Source organism: Dipodomys spectabilis, unplaced genomic scaffold (genome assembly GCF_019054845.1).
Source record: "Dipodomys spectabilis isolate Male_0828 unplaced genomic scaffold, ASM1905484v1 ptg000051l, whole genome shotgun sequence".
Lineage (NCBI taxonomy): Eukaryota > Metazoa > Chordata > Mammalia > Rodentia > Heteromyidae > Dipodomys > Dipodomys spectabilis.
Window position 1 is genome coordinate 1072702 of NW_024870728.1, and position 15014 is coordinate 1087715.

A 15014-nucleotide genomic window follows, 5' to 3' on the forward strand; every position below is an offset into this window, starting at 1 on the left:
CACCCAGCATTTACCTACACCAGCCTCACTTCTAGCACATCCAGGGGGTACACACAAGGAGTGAGTGAATTGGTGAACAGGGAAAAGCAGCCAGTGTTACATTGCAGCGCAGTGGGTTCTGGTCTTCCTCCTGTGGTTACTGGGTATAGCTTTAGCACTGCTGGCATTACAAGAACCCTGGAATAACGCTTCCCTGACATCTTCCACTGAGCTCTCTGGGAACTGGCAGGGGATGTTTCTGTGCATGCCCGAGCTGGAGCGCAGAGGCGCGGTTTGTTGTGAATCTTCAGACCCACTGAGACAGGAGTCGGTGTTTTGGTGACGTGGGCCTGTTTTGTTTCAGGTTTTGTTTTTTGTTTTGTTTTGTTGGTCCTTTTTTAATGTGGTTGCTATGGTGGACTGATGTACTTTTGGTTAAATAGGGAAAAGGCCAGACAGAAGAGGAAAGAGATTCAAATAAACTGTTGCCTGGGTTTCAATAGCCATGAGAAGGAGGTTAGCACTCTTACGGCTTAATTTGCTGAAGTTTGGATATTACTATGATAAATACATTTTCTAAATCAAACATAGGTGGTCAAGAACTTCGCTGCTGGTGGCTCATACCTGTAATCCTAGCTACTCAGGAGGCTGTGATCTGAGGATCTAGGTTCCTAGCAGGACAGTCTGTATGATTCTTCTATCCAATTAACCAGCAAAAGTAGAACTGTGGCTCAGGTGGCAGAGCACCAGCCTTGGATAGAAAAAGCTCAGTGCCCAAGCCCTGAGTTCAAGCTCCAATATTAGCATGTGCGCGTGCGCGCACACACACACACACACACACACACACACACACACACACACACACACACACACACACACACACACACACACACACACAGTGTCCCTGCTTCTATCTGGGCAGCCCAACTCAGACCAGACATCAACTTCCTCAAGCAATGAATTTCCAGCAGAGTTCTGGAGAGCTGCTGAGGGTTGAATGAATAATGCTGGAGGAAAATACACATGACAGCCGTGTTTGGAGCAGGTGGAGGGAGAAAGAAAAGGCAGGGAAAGGGGAAAGGGTGGCTGGTAGAGGAACATGGTCTCTACATCAGATTCGAGGCTGGCAAAGCGAGGGGCACACCAGTAGCCCACCCTCACTACTCAGACCGACCGTGAAGACACCCTCGGTTTCCATATCTACGATAACCACTCCCAGAATGCACCAGGGCCTATTATCCTTACAATTATTGTTTCCTGCCCAGCAAGGAAGTTAAGTCAGCCAAGGGAAGAGATGCAGGGGGCAGACTCCTCTCCCTGGAGTCAGAGGCAGCAGTGAGAGGCAGTGCACGTGGGATGATCTCAACCAGACAAGCTAACCAGAGTCTCCCTCGGGGCTGTTCTCAGTGTGCAGCAGTTGCACCTGTACCCCGTGATCTAACACCCCTCTCCTTGGCTGTCATGGCTCGAGTCCTCTAGGTAAGCAAGGACCTGCCAAAACAGCCTAACAACTCAGATTTCACTACCGAAGAGCCCCGGGCCAGAGCCAGAGCTGTCTTGGGATACAGACTATTCTTTTCTATACCAGGCTACACTGATTTTGTTTGTTACTTATTTCCAAAACACCACACAATGCTGTACTTAGGATTTATCCCCAGGAGGCAAATTCAGGAGCAAGCTTAAGCTCCAGCCCACCAGCAAAACACTCGCAGGCACACACCAGAACGAGCAGCCGCTGGAAAGCCCTGCTGGGGTGAGATCTTTCCATCTGTCAAGTCTGGCTGTCTAGGTCCTGCCATCTTTTCCTTTCTCCTCAAGCTTTGGTGTTTTGGGGGGTGGGGTAGGGTGGGGGATCTGAGTAGCTCTGGGGCTTTTGTAGATTGACTTCTGCTGTTGTCTATGTAGATTCAATTGGATGATTTTCAAAGCAAGTATAAAAGTCTTTTGAGAGTGACAAAAATAAACCACTGCGTTTATGGATCTAAGGATACAGTTAACTAAAAGCTATCAAATGACTTTCTAGAAGTTTATAATACATATTTGAGGAATGAATGTCTTCTCATTAAAAAACAAAATAAGCCAGGCTCCGGTGGCTCACGCCTGTCATCCTAGCTACTCAGGAGGCTGAGATCTGAGGATTGCAGTTCAAAGCCAGCCCCGGCAGGAAAGTCCCTGAGACTCTTATCTCCAATAAACCACTAGAAAACCGGAAGTGGCGCTGTGGCTCAAGGGGTAGAGCGCTTGCCTTGAGCTGAAGAGCACAGGGACAGCGCCCAAGCCCAGAGTTCAAGCCTCACTACCGACCAAAAACAAAAAGAAAACAAAACAAAACAAAAAACAATCCAGTATCCTAGTTACTTTCCTAAGTAGCTGAGATCTAAGAATCAAGGCTCAAAGCCAGCCCAGGCAGGAAAGTCCTTGTGACTCTTATCTCCAATGAGCAACCAAAAAGCCAGAAGTGGAGCTGTGGCTCAAGTAATAGAGCACTAGCCTTGAGAAAACAAAAACAAAAGCTGCACAGGACCGGAGTTCAAGCCTCAGGAGCAGCACACATACAAAAACCAACCAAAAACCAACCAAAAGCATCTTTCTGTGAGGTAGGAGAGTCTGGTAGCAGAGCATATTAACTCTGGATAGGGAATAAACAGGTAGAACTTTGCAGTTCCTGGGACTGGGGTCAGTGTACAGCGCTTGCTTGGCATGCAAGGTGCCCTGAGCCAGGCATGGGGGTCCACCTCCAGCTATTTGTAATGTGGAGGTTGGAAGGATGCCGATTAGAGGCCAAACTGGGCAAAAGTTAGCAAGTTTGTATCGCAATCAATAAGCTGAGTGTCCTGGTATACAGCTGTAATCCCAACTAAGCAGGAGGCACAGGTAGTAGGATCACAAAGGTGAGCCTTTGCAAACATTCCAGTTCAGAGCTGAAAAACAAACAAACAAAAAAGAGCTGGGGATGTGGCTCAGTGGTGGCATCTGCTTAGCAAGTGCAAGGTACTGAGTTCAAACTTTAGTATCACAAAATGTAATGTTAAAAAAGATCCTTTAGGGCTAGGAAGGTGGCTCAGTGGTAGAGTGCTTGCCTTGCATGCATGAGGCCCTGGGTTCGATTCCTCAGCACTACATAAGCAAAAAGAAAAAAAAAAGATCCTTTAAATAAAATGCCTAAAGGATTCGATGAAATTCCTTTAAAAAGAAAAGAAAACAAACCAACCATTGTTCCATGCACAAATATTCATAGAAAACCTACTGTGTGCCAGTCAGGTATAAATATTTGAAACTATTCCCAATACTTCATGTTGTGAATGATTCAGAGCAAAATGTCAGCGAAGTGGAGATTTTAATAATAGCCTGCCTCATAAGCACTAAATATGATAAAAAATAGAACATGGGCAATTTAGCTTAAGGTTACATGCCTCAGAACTCAGCGACTTTCTAAACGGATTTTATAATTAGAGGATATTTTTAGCTTATTTTTCCATTGGAAGACGTTCTGATATTCATGTTGATGTATGTACTTCCACTTTAATGTTTCCAGAGTTTTAGACTGTCTTGGGTGCAGCGCAGTGTGAAGGTGACAGCCCATCTCCTGTCACATTGGGTTTTAGGGCCAGAAGCCATGCCGGGCACACAGCTGCCCCAGCACACCCAATTCACAGACACAGTTACAGATCAGGCAACCTCCCAGGCGGAAGACCAGTCAGTCCTAGAGGAGGGAACAGCCCAGAGCCTGGGAAAGTGTAGACAGGTCAGAGCCTCTGGAGATCCTGAAGGGCATGCCCACCCTGTCCCCGGCTCCATCCCTACCCCAACCCCTCAGTGCTCCTCTGGAGAGCAAGCACCTGGCGCTGGGAGAGCTGGTGGCAGCAGGAGGGGGCGGGGCTTTCCACTTAGGTGATGGAATTCCAAGGGCAGCCTTTAAAACTGGAGCCACAGTTGGGGAGGGGGAGGGAGGCGGTGGACAGGGAGCAATTGGGCAGAGGAGAGCCTTAGGACAATCCAGATACTGATGAGGAAGGGAGAGCTATGGGGGGCTTTGGGGGGTCCTGGCAGCTCAGTGAGCCATTAGCACATGGCCTGACAGGGGACAGGCAAGTGGAGCAGCTTTCCCATCCTCCCTGGCCTCCTGGCAGGCTGCAGGGCTGTTCCATGTTCATTTCAAAAGTGTCATTTGGGACTGGGAAGGTGGCTTAGTGGTAGAGTGCTTGCCTTGCATGCATGAAGCCCTGGGTTCGATTCCTCAGTAACCACATACACAGAAAAAGCTGGAAGTGGCCCTGTGGCTCAAGCGGTAAAGCACTAACCTTGAGCAAAAGCAGCTCAGGACAGTGTTCAGGCCCTGAGTTCAAGTCCCAGAACTGGCAAAACAAACAAAAATAAAAACCAGTGATGTGAGTCACACAGAGAGCCATGGTAGGCAGTGGGGTAGACTCACCAGTGGGTCCAGAAGGCAGAGCACCAGCGCCAGGCCAGAACCGTCTTTGCCCAAGCCATCAGACCTCCCAGAGGACGCCTTGATAAGTTTCTATGTACCTGAGACCTGTCATCTGTCCCTTCATTCCTCTCTGTTTCTCCATTTGGGTACAGGTGTCGCTCTCCTTTGCTGTCCTACCATTGTATGTTAGAACATAACTTGTTTGGTTTCAAAAGCTCACAACTACAGATAAATGTTGCTTCTGTTCATATCTTGAATATCAGCCATACTGGATTGATTGTTGATGTGTTTTTCCCCTACCCAATGCTAGGGACCAAACCTGGGGCCTTGTAGATTCCAGACACGCATTCTACCACTGAGCTGCACAGCCCTTGCTGCCATTCTTGATTGAGATGAGGTTGAAGTGAGACATAGGTGGTAGAGCTGGTTCTCTAAAGATAAGCTTGCCTTGCCATTAAGACTGGGGTTTTCCAGATGGAATGAATGTTTGTCCCATGTGAAGGTGTGAATATTATGGTATGAATCCTTATGTCCTCTCTTCTGCCTCCACTCAGCCCCCATCAAATTCACCCCAGCAGGCTGGGCATTAGAGACTTAGATGGCATGGCGTGGAACCTGATCTGAGACATCGATCTTCCAGCACTGTGTCAGGATATTGGTTTTTGGGGGAGGGGAGGGGGGCCTTGAACTCTGGGCCTGGGCACTGCCCCTCAGATCTTCAGCTCAAGGTGAGCGCTCTACCACTTGAGCCACAGAACCACTTCCAGTTTTCTGGTGGCTCATTGGAGATAAAGAGTCTCACATGCTTTCCTGCCCAAGCTGGCGTTGAACCGTAATCCTCTGATCTCAGCCTCCTTGAATAGCTAAGATGACAGGCATGAGCCACCGGTGCCTGGCACCCAGGATTTTTTTTTGGGGGGGGGAGGGGGGATGCTTCCAGAAATGGCTATGGCTAGAGATGGTGCAGGTGGAGGCAAGGAAGGCTGATTGGAGGCACCTGTGTCCAGGTGCTGAATCTCAGTCTAATCCGGGGCCTTAGAGAACCAGAGATCAGACTGAGCCCCTGGCTCCTGGGGAAAGTCGTGGGGGGGGGGGGGGGGGGGACGGCAGCTTCAGGAGCTGGATTTCAGTCCCTTCAGGCACCTTTTCTCCCCAGAGTTGTGACCCTGGAAAAGAGCAGAGACCACGCCATGTGCCCCCTTCCCCCCCCCCCCCGCCCCCTCCCCGCTTTAACCTGGGAAACACGAAGCCTTCCTTCTGTTCTTTGCCTGCCCATGCGGCCTAATCCGAGACTGGCCAAGGGATCACAGCACCTGAGCTACCAGAAAAAACAGACCCGAGTTGGGTACGCGCGGCCGCAGGCCGGTGCCAGCAAGGGCCCTGGACAAGGCGCCCGCCTTCCGGTGCTCAGACGCCAGCCGCCGCCCCCCCCCCCCCCTTCCCCGAGCCGCCAGCACCCCGAGCTCGGCCGCCTCGGCCCCGCCCACCTTCGGACCTCGCCAAGAAAACATCGCCCCCCCCTTCGCTCCAGTCCCCCAGCCCCACATTTGCTCCGTGTCCCCCCTCCCCCCCCAGTGAGCGTCGGTGTACGTGTCAAGGGGCGGGGGACCAGGGAACCCAGCCGAAGTTGGGAGGGGAACTTGGTGTATCCTCATCTTGCCCCCCAACCCGCCCCAGGCCCGCGAGGGTCCGGGTCGCTGCGATGGCGCAGCTGGGCCCACAGGTGAGGCCAGGCCCCACGGCGCAGGCGGCTGAGACCAGAGTGTGGCCTCGAACCCAGGGCACACGGGGGCTCCCCCAGCGAGAGCTAAGCTGCCCGAGGATGGCGCAGGGGCCGCAGCGGCGGAGGCCCAGGCCGCGTCCCCGCGGGGCCTGGACAGGCGCCGCTCGAGGGCTCCGTCCCGGTCCCGCCCGAGGGCGGCCAGGCCCGCGCCTTCCAGGAGCGTCGGGTCGGAGGGGGCGGGCGGCGCGGGCGCAGCTCGCGGTCGTCGGCGGCCCCCGCGTGGCTCTCCCGAGCCGTGCCCGGGAAGGGCGGCGCGGCGGGCTCGGGGTCCGGGCTGGGGGTCGCCCAGAGACCCGGGTCGCGCGACCGGCCCGGCACCCCCGCGCCCCGCCGCCGGCGGCCTCGCCCCCGCCGTGCGCCCGGGTCCCGCCTCCCGCGTTGCCGTGGCAACCCTGGAGCTCCGGGCGCGCGCCCGCGGGAGCGCTCGACAGCGGCGGCGGCTCCGGCTCCGGCTCCGGCTGCAGCGGCGCGCGCTGCGACCTCGCTCCGGACGGAGCCCGCGAGTCGCCCCCGGCTCGCCCCGGGTCCCCCGCGCGGCGCCCCCTGGGCCCCGGGCCCGCTCGGCCGTCGGCCCCATGGAGCTGCTCGCCGCCGCCTTCAGCGCCGCCTGCGCCGTGGACCATGACAGCTCCACCTCGGAGAGCGACGCGCGCGACTCGGCGGCGGGACACCTGCCCGGCAGGTGAGGACGGCGGCCGCCCCGGCCGGCGCCCCGGGGCCCCGCGCGGTGCGCCCCGCATGCGCCCCGCGGCAGCCCGCCACCTCCCCCCCTCCACCGCGCGGCCTATCCGCGCCCGGTGGCCCGCGGGCCCCAGCCGTCGTCGGATTCACGTCCGCCTGGGGTCGGGCGCGCGCTGGCCCGGGCCGCCGGCCCCCGGTGCCCGCCAGGAGTCGCCTCTGCGCCCGCTTCCCAGACGCCCGGGGCGCGCGCGCGCGTCCTGCCCCGCGCCCCCTCTGCGCGCAAGGCGCCCTTGGGATGGGAAGGGAGGGGAGGGGGGTCCGAGCCTGAACGGGGCTGGGGTCGCACGGCGGCCGTGAGCGGCAAGGGACCCCAGGAGCCGTCGAGGCGGCCTCTGGGCCGGCGCCCCGGAGCGGGCAGGGCGCGCCAAGTTTCCGGCTCGAAAACATGAAGGTTTGGGCGGGCTGGCGTGGGGATGAATCACCCGAGGCGCCCCGGTGCGGTGACAAAAAGGGGGGGGGAGTGTTGCGGGGCCCCGACCTGGAAGGCGGCGGCGGTCACTGCGGGGCCCTCCGCCTGCCCGATGCCCTGGGCAGAGCCCTGCGGGCGGCCGCGGGGCGCGGACCCCGCTGGGAACCCCGCGAGGTGTGGCGTCGCTTTCAAATCACCAGCTGTGCCCTCCTCCCTCCTGGCAGCGAGTCGTCCTCCACCCCGGGAAACGCGACCACGCCCGAGGAGTGCCCGGCGCTGGCCGACAGCCCGACGACCCTCACCGAGGCCCTGCAGAGGATCCACCCCATTCCTGCCGACTCCTGGAGGAACCTCATCGAGCAGATAGGTGGGTGGCCCGCCCGCGCGCGCGCCCTGCGCGGCGCCCCGCGCCACGTGCGTGCCGTGCCTGCGCCCCGAGGGGCCCCTCGCCAAGGCCTGCCGCGCGTGACATTATGCACCCCGGCGCTTCGGGTTCCCGCGGTACCCCTGCGTTCGCTTAGTCCACGGCTCTGTCGGAGAGACGCCTTGGCCCAGTCCTTCTCGGCGAACGGTGGCTTTCGGTCCCAGGTCGTGATTGCCAAAAAGAAGGTGACACACCTTGAACCTCCTTCCCCTCCCCCACCCCGCCCCAGCCAGCTGTCCCGCCCGGGGAGGGGGGCTCACGCCTCCCCAACTCCCCCAGCTACAGTTGGAGCTGAAGACTGGGATGCGCGCCCTGGGGCTTCTGGGGAGAGCCAGGCTATGTGACCACGTTACAGGGGTAGGAAAGGTAAAGTACAGGCAGAGGGAGCCCAGCGGTTGCAGAAAAACCTCTCCCGGAATGTGTCCCCTGGGAGGCCCTTGGGAACATATGTGGGTGTCTGTGTGCTCCTGTAAAGCTTGGGGAATGGGGGTGGGAAAGCCCCACATATCCCCAAAGGGGAGCAACTGTGTCCCAACAACTCCAGCATTTGCATTAAAAGAAAGAAAAGATAGTGACATCAAACTAGTTCTCCTGTTGTCACCAGGGGCAACAGTGAATGGATGATGTGGTTTCCTTAGTCTGAAAATGGTCCGGGCTGCCTAGAAAATAATCTTTGATGTTGTCAGAGCAGCCGGTAGTCCATTTGTTTCAATAAAAATTCTAGATTCCAAAAAATTCTCCTAAATATATAATCATCCTTGAGTCCCTGACACTAGGACAGGCACAAAGTGTGTGCACCGTGGAAGCCAACTCCCAATGGGCACCATGCCTGGCGGTTCAGGGCTTCTTGGCTCCTGCTCTGCCTGGAGCCAGGGGCCCTGCCAGCTGAGGTGATGTGCTCACATGTATGCGTGGCCCCTGCCCCCTGAATTACAGGCTGGGGGCTGCTGGTGGTTTTTCAGTTATTTTCTGGAGGGGCTGAGATGGGCTGATCTCAGACCCATGCCAGTTAGGAAATCCTGGTTTTGAAACAAGCTCCCAAATGCCCCCTCCTTCCAGCTCTCTGCCACCTACCCGTCCTTCAATGCATAGTGAGGCCTGCCACGTGACCTCATCTGCTTGTCTGTAATGGGAATTGACTTCTGCCTCTTAGTAGCTCAGATCAGGGTCAGCGCTGTGAAGAGATCTGTATCCCTCTCAGATGCCCTGTCTGCGCTATGAGCCGCAGGGGCTTCCTTCCTACATGCTGTGCATGAGCTCCAAGACCCTGAGCCTGGTCTCTGCTTCAGTTTCCTCCTCTGTCAGACAGGGGAAACTCTGATGTTGAATCCTTTTCCGTGGCTGCTGCTAGGGCCTGCAGGTGTCATGGGGAGGAGTCATGGGCCCCTGGCCCACCTCACAGCTCTTAATTGTAGACCTGATGACCGTGTTAAGCCTGGAGAGAAGGGGCTCTGTCAGGCGTCAGGGAAGGGCACTGGTTCCTGAGGACCTCAAGGAATTGGAGGGTGGGTGGATAATAGAATGGACTGATGGTGTTATACAGAACATCTTGTTGAATTTTGCATGGCTGTCACCAACACCAGACAGACTTATGTCTGGGACTATGTGTAATATTCTATCTACCTGTCAGCACAGTGGCTGTGGTGATTTTGTGTGCTTGAGAGTGTGTGTGTGTGTGTGTGTGTGCGCGCGCGCGTGCGTGTGTGCGCCCATGCACTACTCTATAGCACCTAACACAATGCTTGGCACAAAGAAGTTGCTCATTAAATAATGAATGAATCCTTTGCCCTTTACAACTTCCCACTTGAAGTATTTACTCAAAGAAAAAAAATTCCAGAAGAGAGATTTTGAATGGCTTTGAGGACATTGGCCAGGGGAGCTGGGGACATCCTCACCCTCTGCAGGGACCACAGCCAGCCTGGTACAGCCAGCCTGGTACAGCCAGCCTGGTACAGCCAGCCAGCCTGGTACAGACGCCAGCCTGGTACAGCCAGCCTGGTACAGACGCCAGCCTGGTACAGACGCCAGCCTGGTACAGCCAGCCTGGTACAGCCAGCCTGGTACAGCCAGCCAGCCTGGTACAGACACCAGCCTGGTACAGCCAGCCAGCCTGGTACAGCCAGCCAGCCTGGTACAGACGCCAGCCTGGTACAGCCAGCCTGGTACAGCCGCCAGCCTGGTACAGCCAGCCAGCCTGGTACAGCCAGCCAGCCTGGTACAGACGCCAGCCTGGTACAGCCAGCCAGCCTGGTACAGCCAGCCAGCCTGGTACAGCCAGCCTGGTACAGCCAGCCAGCCTGGTACAGCCAGCCTGGTACAGACGCCAGCCTGGTACAGACGCCAGCCTGGTACAGCCAGCCAGCCTGGTACAGACGCCAGCCTGGTACAGACGCCAGCCTGGTACAGCCAGCCAGCCTGGTACAGACGCCAGCCTGGTACAGCCAGCCTGGTACAGACGCCAGCCTGGTACAGACGCCAGCCTGGTACAGCCAGCCAGCCTGGTACAGACGCCAGCCTGGTACAGACACCAGCCTGGTACAGACGCCAGCCTGGTACAGCCAGCCTGGTACAGACGCCAGCCTGGTACAGACGCCAGCCTGGTACAGCCAGCCAGCCTGGTACAGACGCCAGCCTGGTACAGCCAGCCTGGTACAGCCAGCCTGGTACAGCCAGCCAGCCTGGTACAGCCAGCCTGGTACAGCCAGCCTGGTACAGCCAGCCAGCCTGGTACAGCCAGCCAGCCTGGTACAGCCAGCCTGGTACAGCCAGCCTGGTACAGCCAGCCAGCCTGGTACAGCCAGCCAGCCTGGTACAGCCAGCCTGGTACAGCCAGCCTGGTACAGACGCCAGCCTGGTACAGACGGCTTCAGTTAGAACAGCCTTCCGGTCCCACTTGCATATAACAGTGCAAGTGCGAGCTTTACTTTTATTATTATTATTATTTGGTAGTACTTGGGGTTGGACTCAGGGCAGGCAGTTTATTGCTTGGTCCACTTCTCCAATACTTTTTTCTGGTTGGTTATTATTGAGATAGTTACTTATTTATTTTTGGCTGGTTCAGGCATTTAAACTCAGGGCATTGTGCTCACTCCGCTTGCTTGCTTGGCTGGCACTCTTACCGCCTGAGTCCCACTACCATTCATGCTCTTTGCAGGCCATCTTCCATATTTCAGCCTCCTGAGTAGGTAGGATTACAAGCATGAGCTACCAATACACTACAAGATACGTTTGTTATTGTTGTTGTTGTTGTTGTTGTTGGGGGGCTTGAACTCTGGGCTTGGGTGCTATCCCTCAGCTCTTCAGCTCAAGGCAAGCGCTCTTCCACTTGAGCCACAGCACCACTTTTGGTTTTCTAGTGGTTTATTGGAGATAAGAGCCTCATGGACTTTCCTGCCCAGGCTGTCATTGAACCAAGATCCTCAGATCTCAGCCTCCTCAGTAGCTAAGATTACAGGCATGAGCCACCGGCACCTGGCTTGTTGTTTGTTTTTTTTTCTTTTTGCTTATGTGGTGCTGAGGAATTGAACCCAGGACCTTAGGCATGCAAGGCAAGCACTCCCACTGAGCCACCTTCCCAGCCCCTTGTTGTTTGTTTTTTGTGCCAGTTTTGGGGCTTGAATTCAGAGGCTGGGCACTGTCCCTAAGCTTTAGTGCTCAAGGCTAGCACTCTACCACTTGAGCCATAGCACCACTTTTGGGGGTTTTTTTGGTGATTAATTGGTTAATTAAGAGTCTCATGGACTTTCCTACCTGGAGTGGCTTCAAATTGTAATCCTCATATTTCAGCCTCCTGGGTAACTAAGATTTACAGGTGTTGAGCCACCAGCACCAAGATAACACAGGGTTGTTTTTGAGGTAGGCCTGGACTGTGATCCTCCTATTGGTGTCTCCCTTTATCACTGGCATGACAGGCCTGTGCCCATAATGCTTCACCCGTAGCTGGGATATCAGGCATGTACCACCGCACCAAACATTGGCTAAGATAACATCGTCTGAAACTTTATACTCAAGCTGTGTTCTGCCACCATCCCCTGGCTTCCACCTCCCCAGTACCTAGTACCTCTCAAGTATAGGTTTGAGCCACTGTACCTAGCTATGATTGCTAGCTTTTGCAGGGAAAGCTAACGTCTACACGAAATTGTGTCTACTAAGTCCACAATATAAAATAAGAAAACATGATATACGGCTGGGAAGGTGGCTCAGTGGTAGAGCGCTTGCCTTGCATGCCTGAGGCCCTGAGTTCAATTCCTCAGCACCACATAAGCAAAAAGAAAAAAGCCGGAAGTGGCGCTGTGGCTCAAGTGGTAGAGCACTAGCCTTGAGCTGAAGAGCTGAGGGACAGCGCAGGCCCAGAGTTCAGGCCCCACGTCCGGACCAAAAAAAAAAAGAAAACATGATATAATAGTACAGCTTTTATCATAATGTAGAATTTCTTGGTAAATATTTTTGTATGGTAATCTGAATTTAAGGCACACCCGCAAAAAGAAAAGTTATAGAAAATGGTTACATCATGTGCCCAAATATATACCTGCCCACAGGAATGTATTTTGCATCCTAAATATTGCCAGGTGCTGGTAACTTAAGCCTGTCTTCTTAGTTACTTGGGAGGTGGAGATCAGAAGGATCATGGTTTGAGGCCAGCCTGAGCAAAAAGCTAGTGAGACCCTCCTCTCAACCAATAGCTGGTCAGAGTGTCACATGCTTGTCATCCAAGCTACAAGGGAAGGACTAAGATTCCAGGGCACCTGGAATAAACAATTTGCAAGACCTCATCTCAACAGAAAAATCTGGGCGTGAGGCTGGACTAAAACAGGAGGATTGCTGTCCAGGCTAGCCTGAACAAAAATGAAGACCTTACTTGAAAAATAACCATAACCGAGAGGTTCTATGATATGGCTCAAGTGGTAGAACTTTTGCCTAGCAAGCGCAAAGCCCAGAGTTATAACTCCAGGACTACCAAAAAAACACAAAATAGTGGGGCTGGGAAGGTGGCTCAGTGGTAGAGCGCTTGCCTTGCATGCATGAGGCCCTGGGTTTGATTCCTCAGCACCACATAAGCAAAAAGAAAAAAGCCAGAAGTGGCGCTGTGGCTCAAGTGGTAGAGCACTAGCCTTGAGCTGAAGAGCTGAGGGACAGCGCCCAGGCCCAGAGTTCAGGCCCCAAGACCAGACCCCCCCCCCAAAAAAAAAACCCCACAAAATAGAAGTCCTAAAGTTACTTTTATTGAAAGTCTTTTGGCTGCAAGCAACAGGATATTCATTTAAAAAACAAAAAAGCAATCCTAAACAATTGACACAGTCTGTCTCCGTTAAAGAGCTGAGAGGCGGGAAGTTCCAGAGTTGGTTCACACACCCAAACAAGCACTCAGCTGTTTTTCTCCTTTCCGTTCTTCTCTTGGGCCTCGTGTTACCAGATGGCTGCCATAGCCCTCAAGCAGTGGTCTGTAGAAGCCGGAAGGGCAGTTTGTCTTCAAGTGTACTTTGGAAGGGACACTTTTCTGAGAAGCCCTTAGGAGATGTTCCCTTCCCCTCCTGGCCCAGTATTAGACTGGGTTCCTGAGGCTGTTTTGTGTGACTATAATGAAGTAGTAGAGGCAGGAACTTTTCACAGAGCAGAGGTTTATTGGGTTTATATTTGTGGGTCTGTGAGCCTGGCTCCAGCCGTTGCTGGCTCTATCACAAATGGTGGGTGACGTCATGATTTGGGACATTACATCCTGATGTAAGAGGGACGGAGCACCAGCAAGTCAGAAAGTCCGAGGATCCAGGGACCGGGCCTCTGCTTTTAGAGCAATGCCTTCTTGAACTAGCTGAGTGCTTGGGACACTTGCAGAGGTGCCGTCCTATGGCCTGATTCTCTTCTGCCTCAACATCCCCACACTGGGGACCAAGCCAGCATGAACCTCCACCGGGCCACAACCAAACCCCATCTCCGGGTGATTCACAAATCCAGTTCTGGATGCCGGAAGCCCCAAGGCGCGACACCATCAGATCCTGTGTCTGCTGAGGGCCGTGCTGTGCTTCATAGACAGCATCTTCTAGAAGTTTCCTGTGGTGGAAGGGAGAGCTTCCTCGCCTCCTTTAATCAGGATCTGGGCACTGTTGCTTACTTTTAACACTTAAAGTTGGTGCTTCACTACTTGAGCCACAGCTCTACTTACTGCTTTTTGGTGGTTAATTAGAAATGAGAGTCTCGTGGATTTTCTTGCCCAGGCTGGCTTTGAACCGTGATCCTCGGATCTCAGTCATGTGATACACCTGGTCCCTGGCCTCCTCTATAGAAGTCCTGTTCCCCCTTGTGGTAATTGCTTCCTCGAGGGCCCCACCCACCTCTGACACTGTCACCAGGGGTGTTAGATTCCAGCATGGACGTTTGAGGAGGAGCGAGGACACTGGCCATCAGACCATAGCCACCAGCTGGTGACGGTGTCCATGCCTAGACTCCGCACTGGTGGAGGGCAGGGACCTGGCCCTGTCCCCCCACTTTTCCTCCCCCACCCCAGCCCAGAATAGGTCACGCAGAGAGCAACCCCTCCCAGCCCACACGAGGGGACCAAGGAGAGACAGCCCACGCCACCATGCGCTTTCAGAAATACCACGGCAGCCCCACTGCCCACAAGGCTGGCTTGAACTAAGAGGTTGGGCGCGGTCCCTGAGCTGCTTTTTGTGCTCAAAGCTAGTGCTCTGCCACTTGAGCCACAGCCACCTCCAGCTTTTTCTGAGTATTTGATTAGAGTTAAGAGTCTCGTGGACTTTTCTGTCCTGGCTGGCTTTGAACCGCGATCCTCAGATCTCAGCCTCCGGGCTCTGAAGCTGGCCGAGGCCGAGGCAGGTGAGACCCCATGCTTCCTCAGCCCGGCTCAGCCAGGCAGTGGCCACCAAGGGCATCCACATGGCGGGATACTAAGTAACCTGCTGCAGAGGAGGGGTTTCTGGGTAACTGGAGACTTTACTAGCACCTGTTCAGCCCGGGGCCACGTGTCACGTACCTCTCCTGTCCTTTGCTCATTCCTTTGTCACATGAACCTCATGTCGCAGCCATGTCACATTCTGCTGCTGGAAATCTTGCAGTCCCACAGGGGAAAAATCATCAGATCATGCTGTCTCCCCTCACATGAAGGCTTGACCTGGCTGCTGAATGCATGGGGGCTCACCGGCCCCCGCTCACGCACGCACCTCATCCAGCCGTATTTGGGATTTGCCCCGCAGTTGGCTTCTCTTCCTTTCCCTGGCCGCTGCTTAGATGT

General features: G+C 54.9%; 1 protein-coding gene across 2 annotated transcripts in view; it reads left to right on the plus strand.

Moving 5' to 3' along the window:
- The window catches only part of Ngef (neuronal guanine nucleotide exchange factor), a 67508-nt gene that overhangs the window by 25275 nt on the left and 27219 nt on the right, over nucleotides 1–15014 (plus strand). Inside the window, exons 1-2 of one of the 2 annotated variants that reach the window (XM_042679062.1) lie at nucleotides 6621–6876; nucleotides 7569–7711. In XM_042679062.1, coding sequence (XP_042534996.1) covers nucleotides 6770–6876; nucleotides 7569–7711 — 250 coding nt within the window. In that variant the 5' untranslated portion in view covers nucleotides 6621–6769. Of the gene's footprint in view, nucleotides 1–6620; nucleotides 6877–7568; nucleotides 7712–15014 lie in introns of those variants that run through there. The other variant, XM_042679063.1, reaches the window with a different exon arrangement.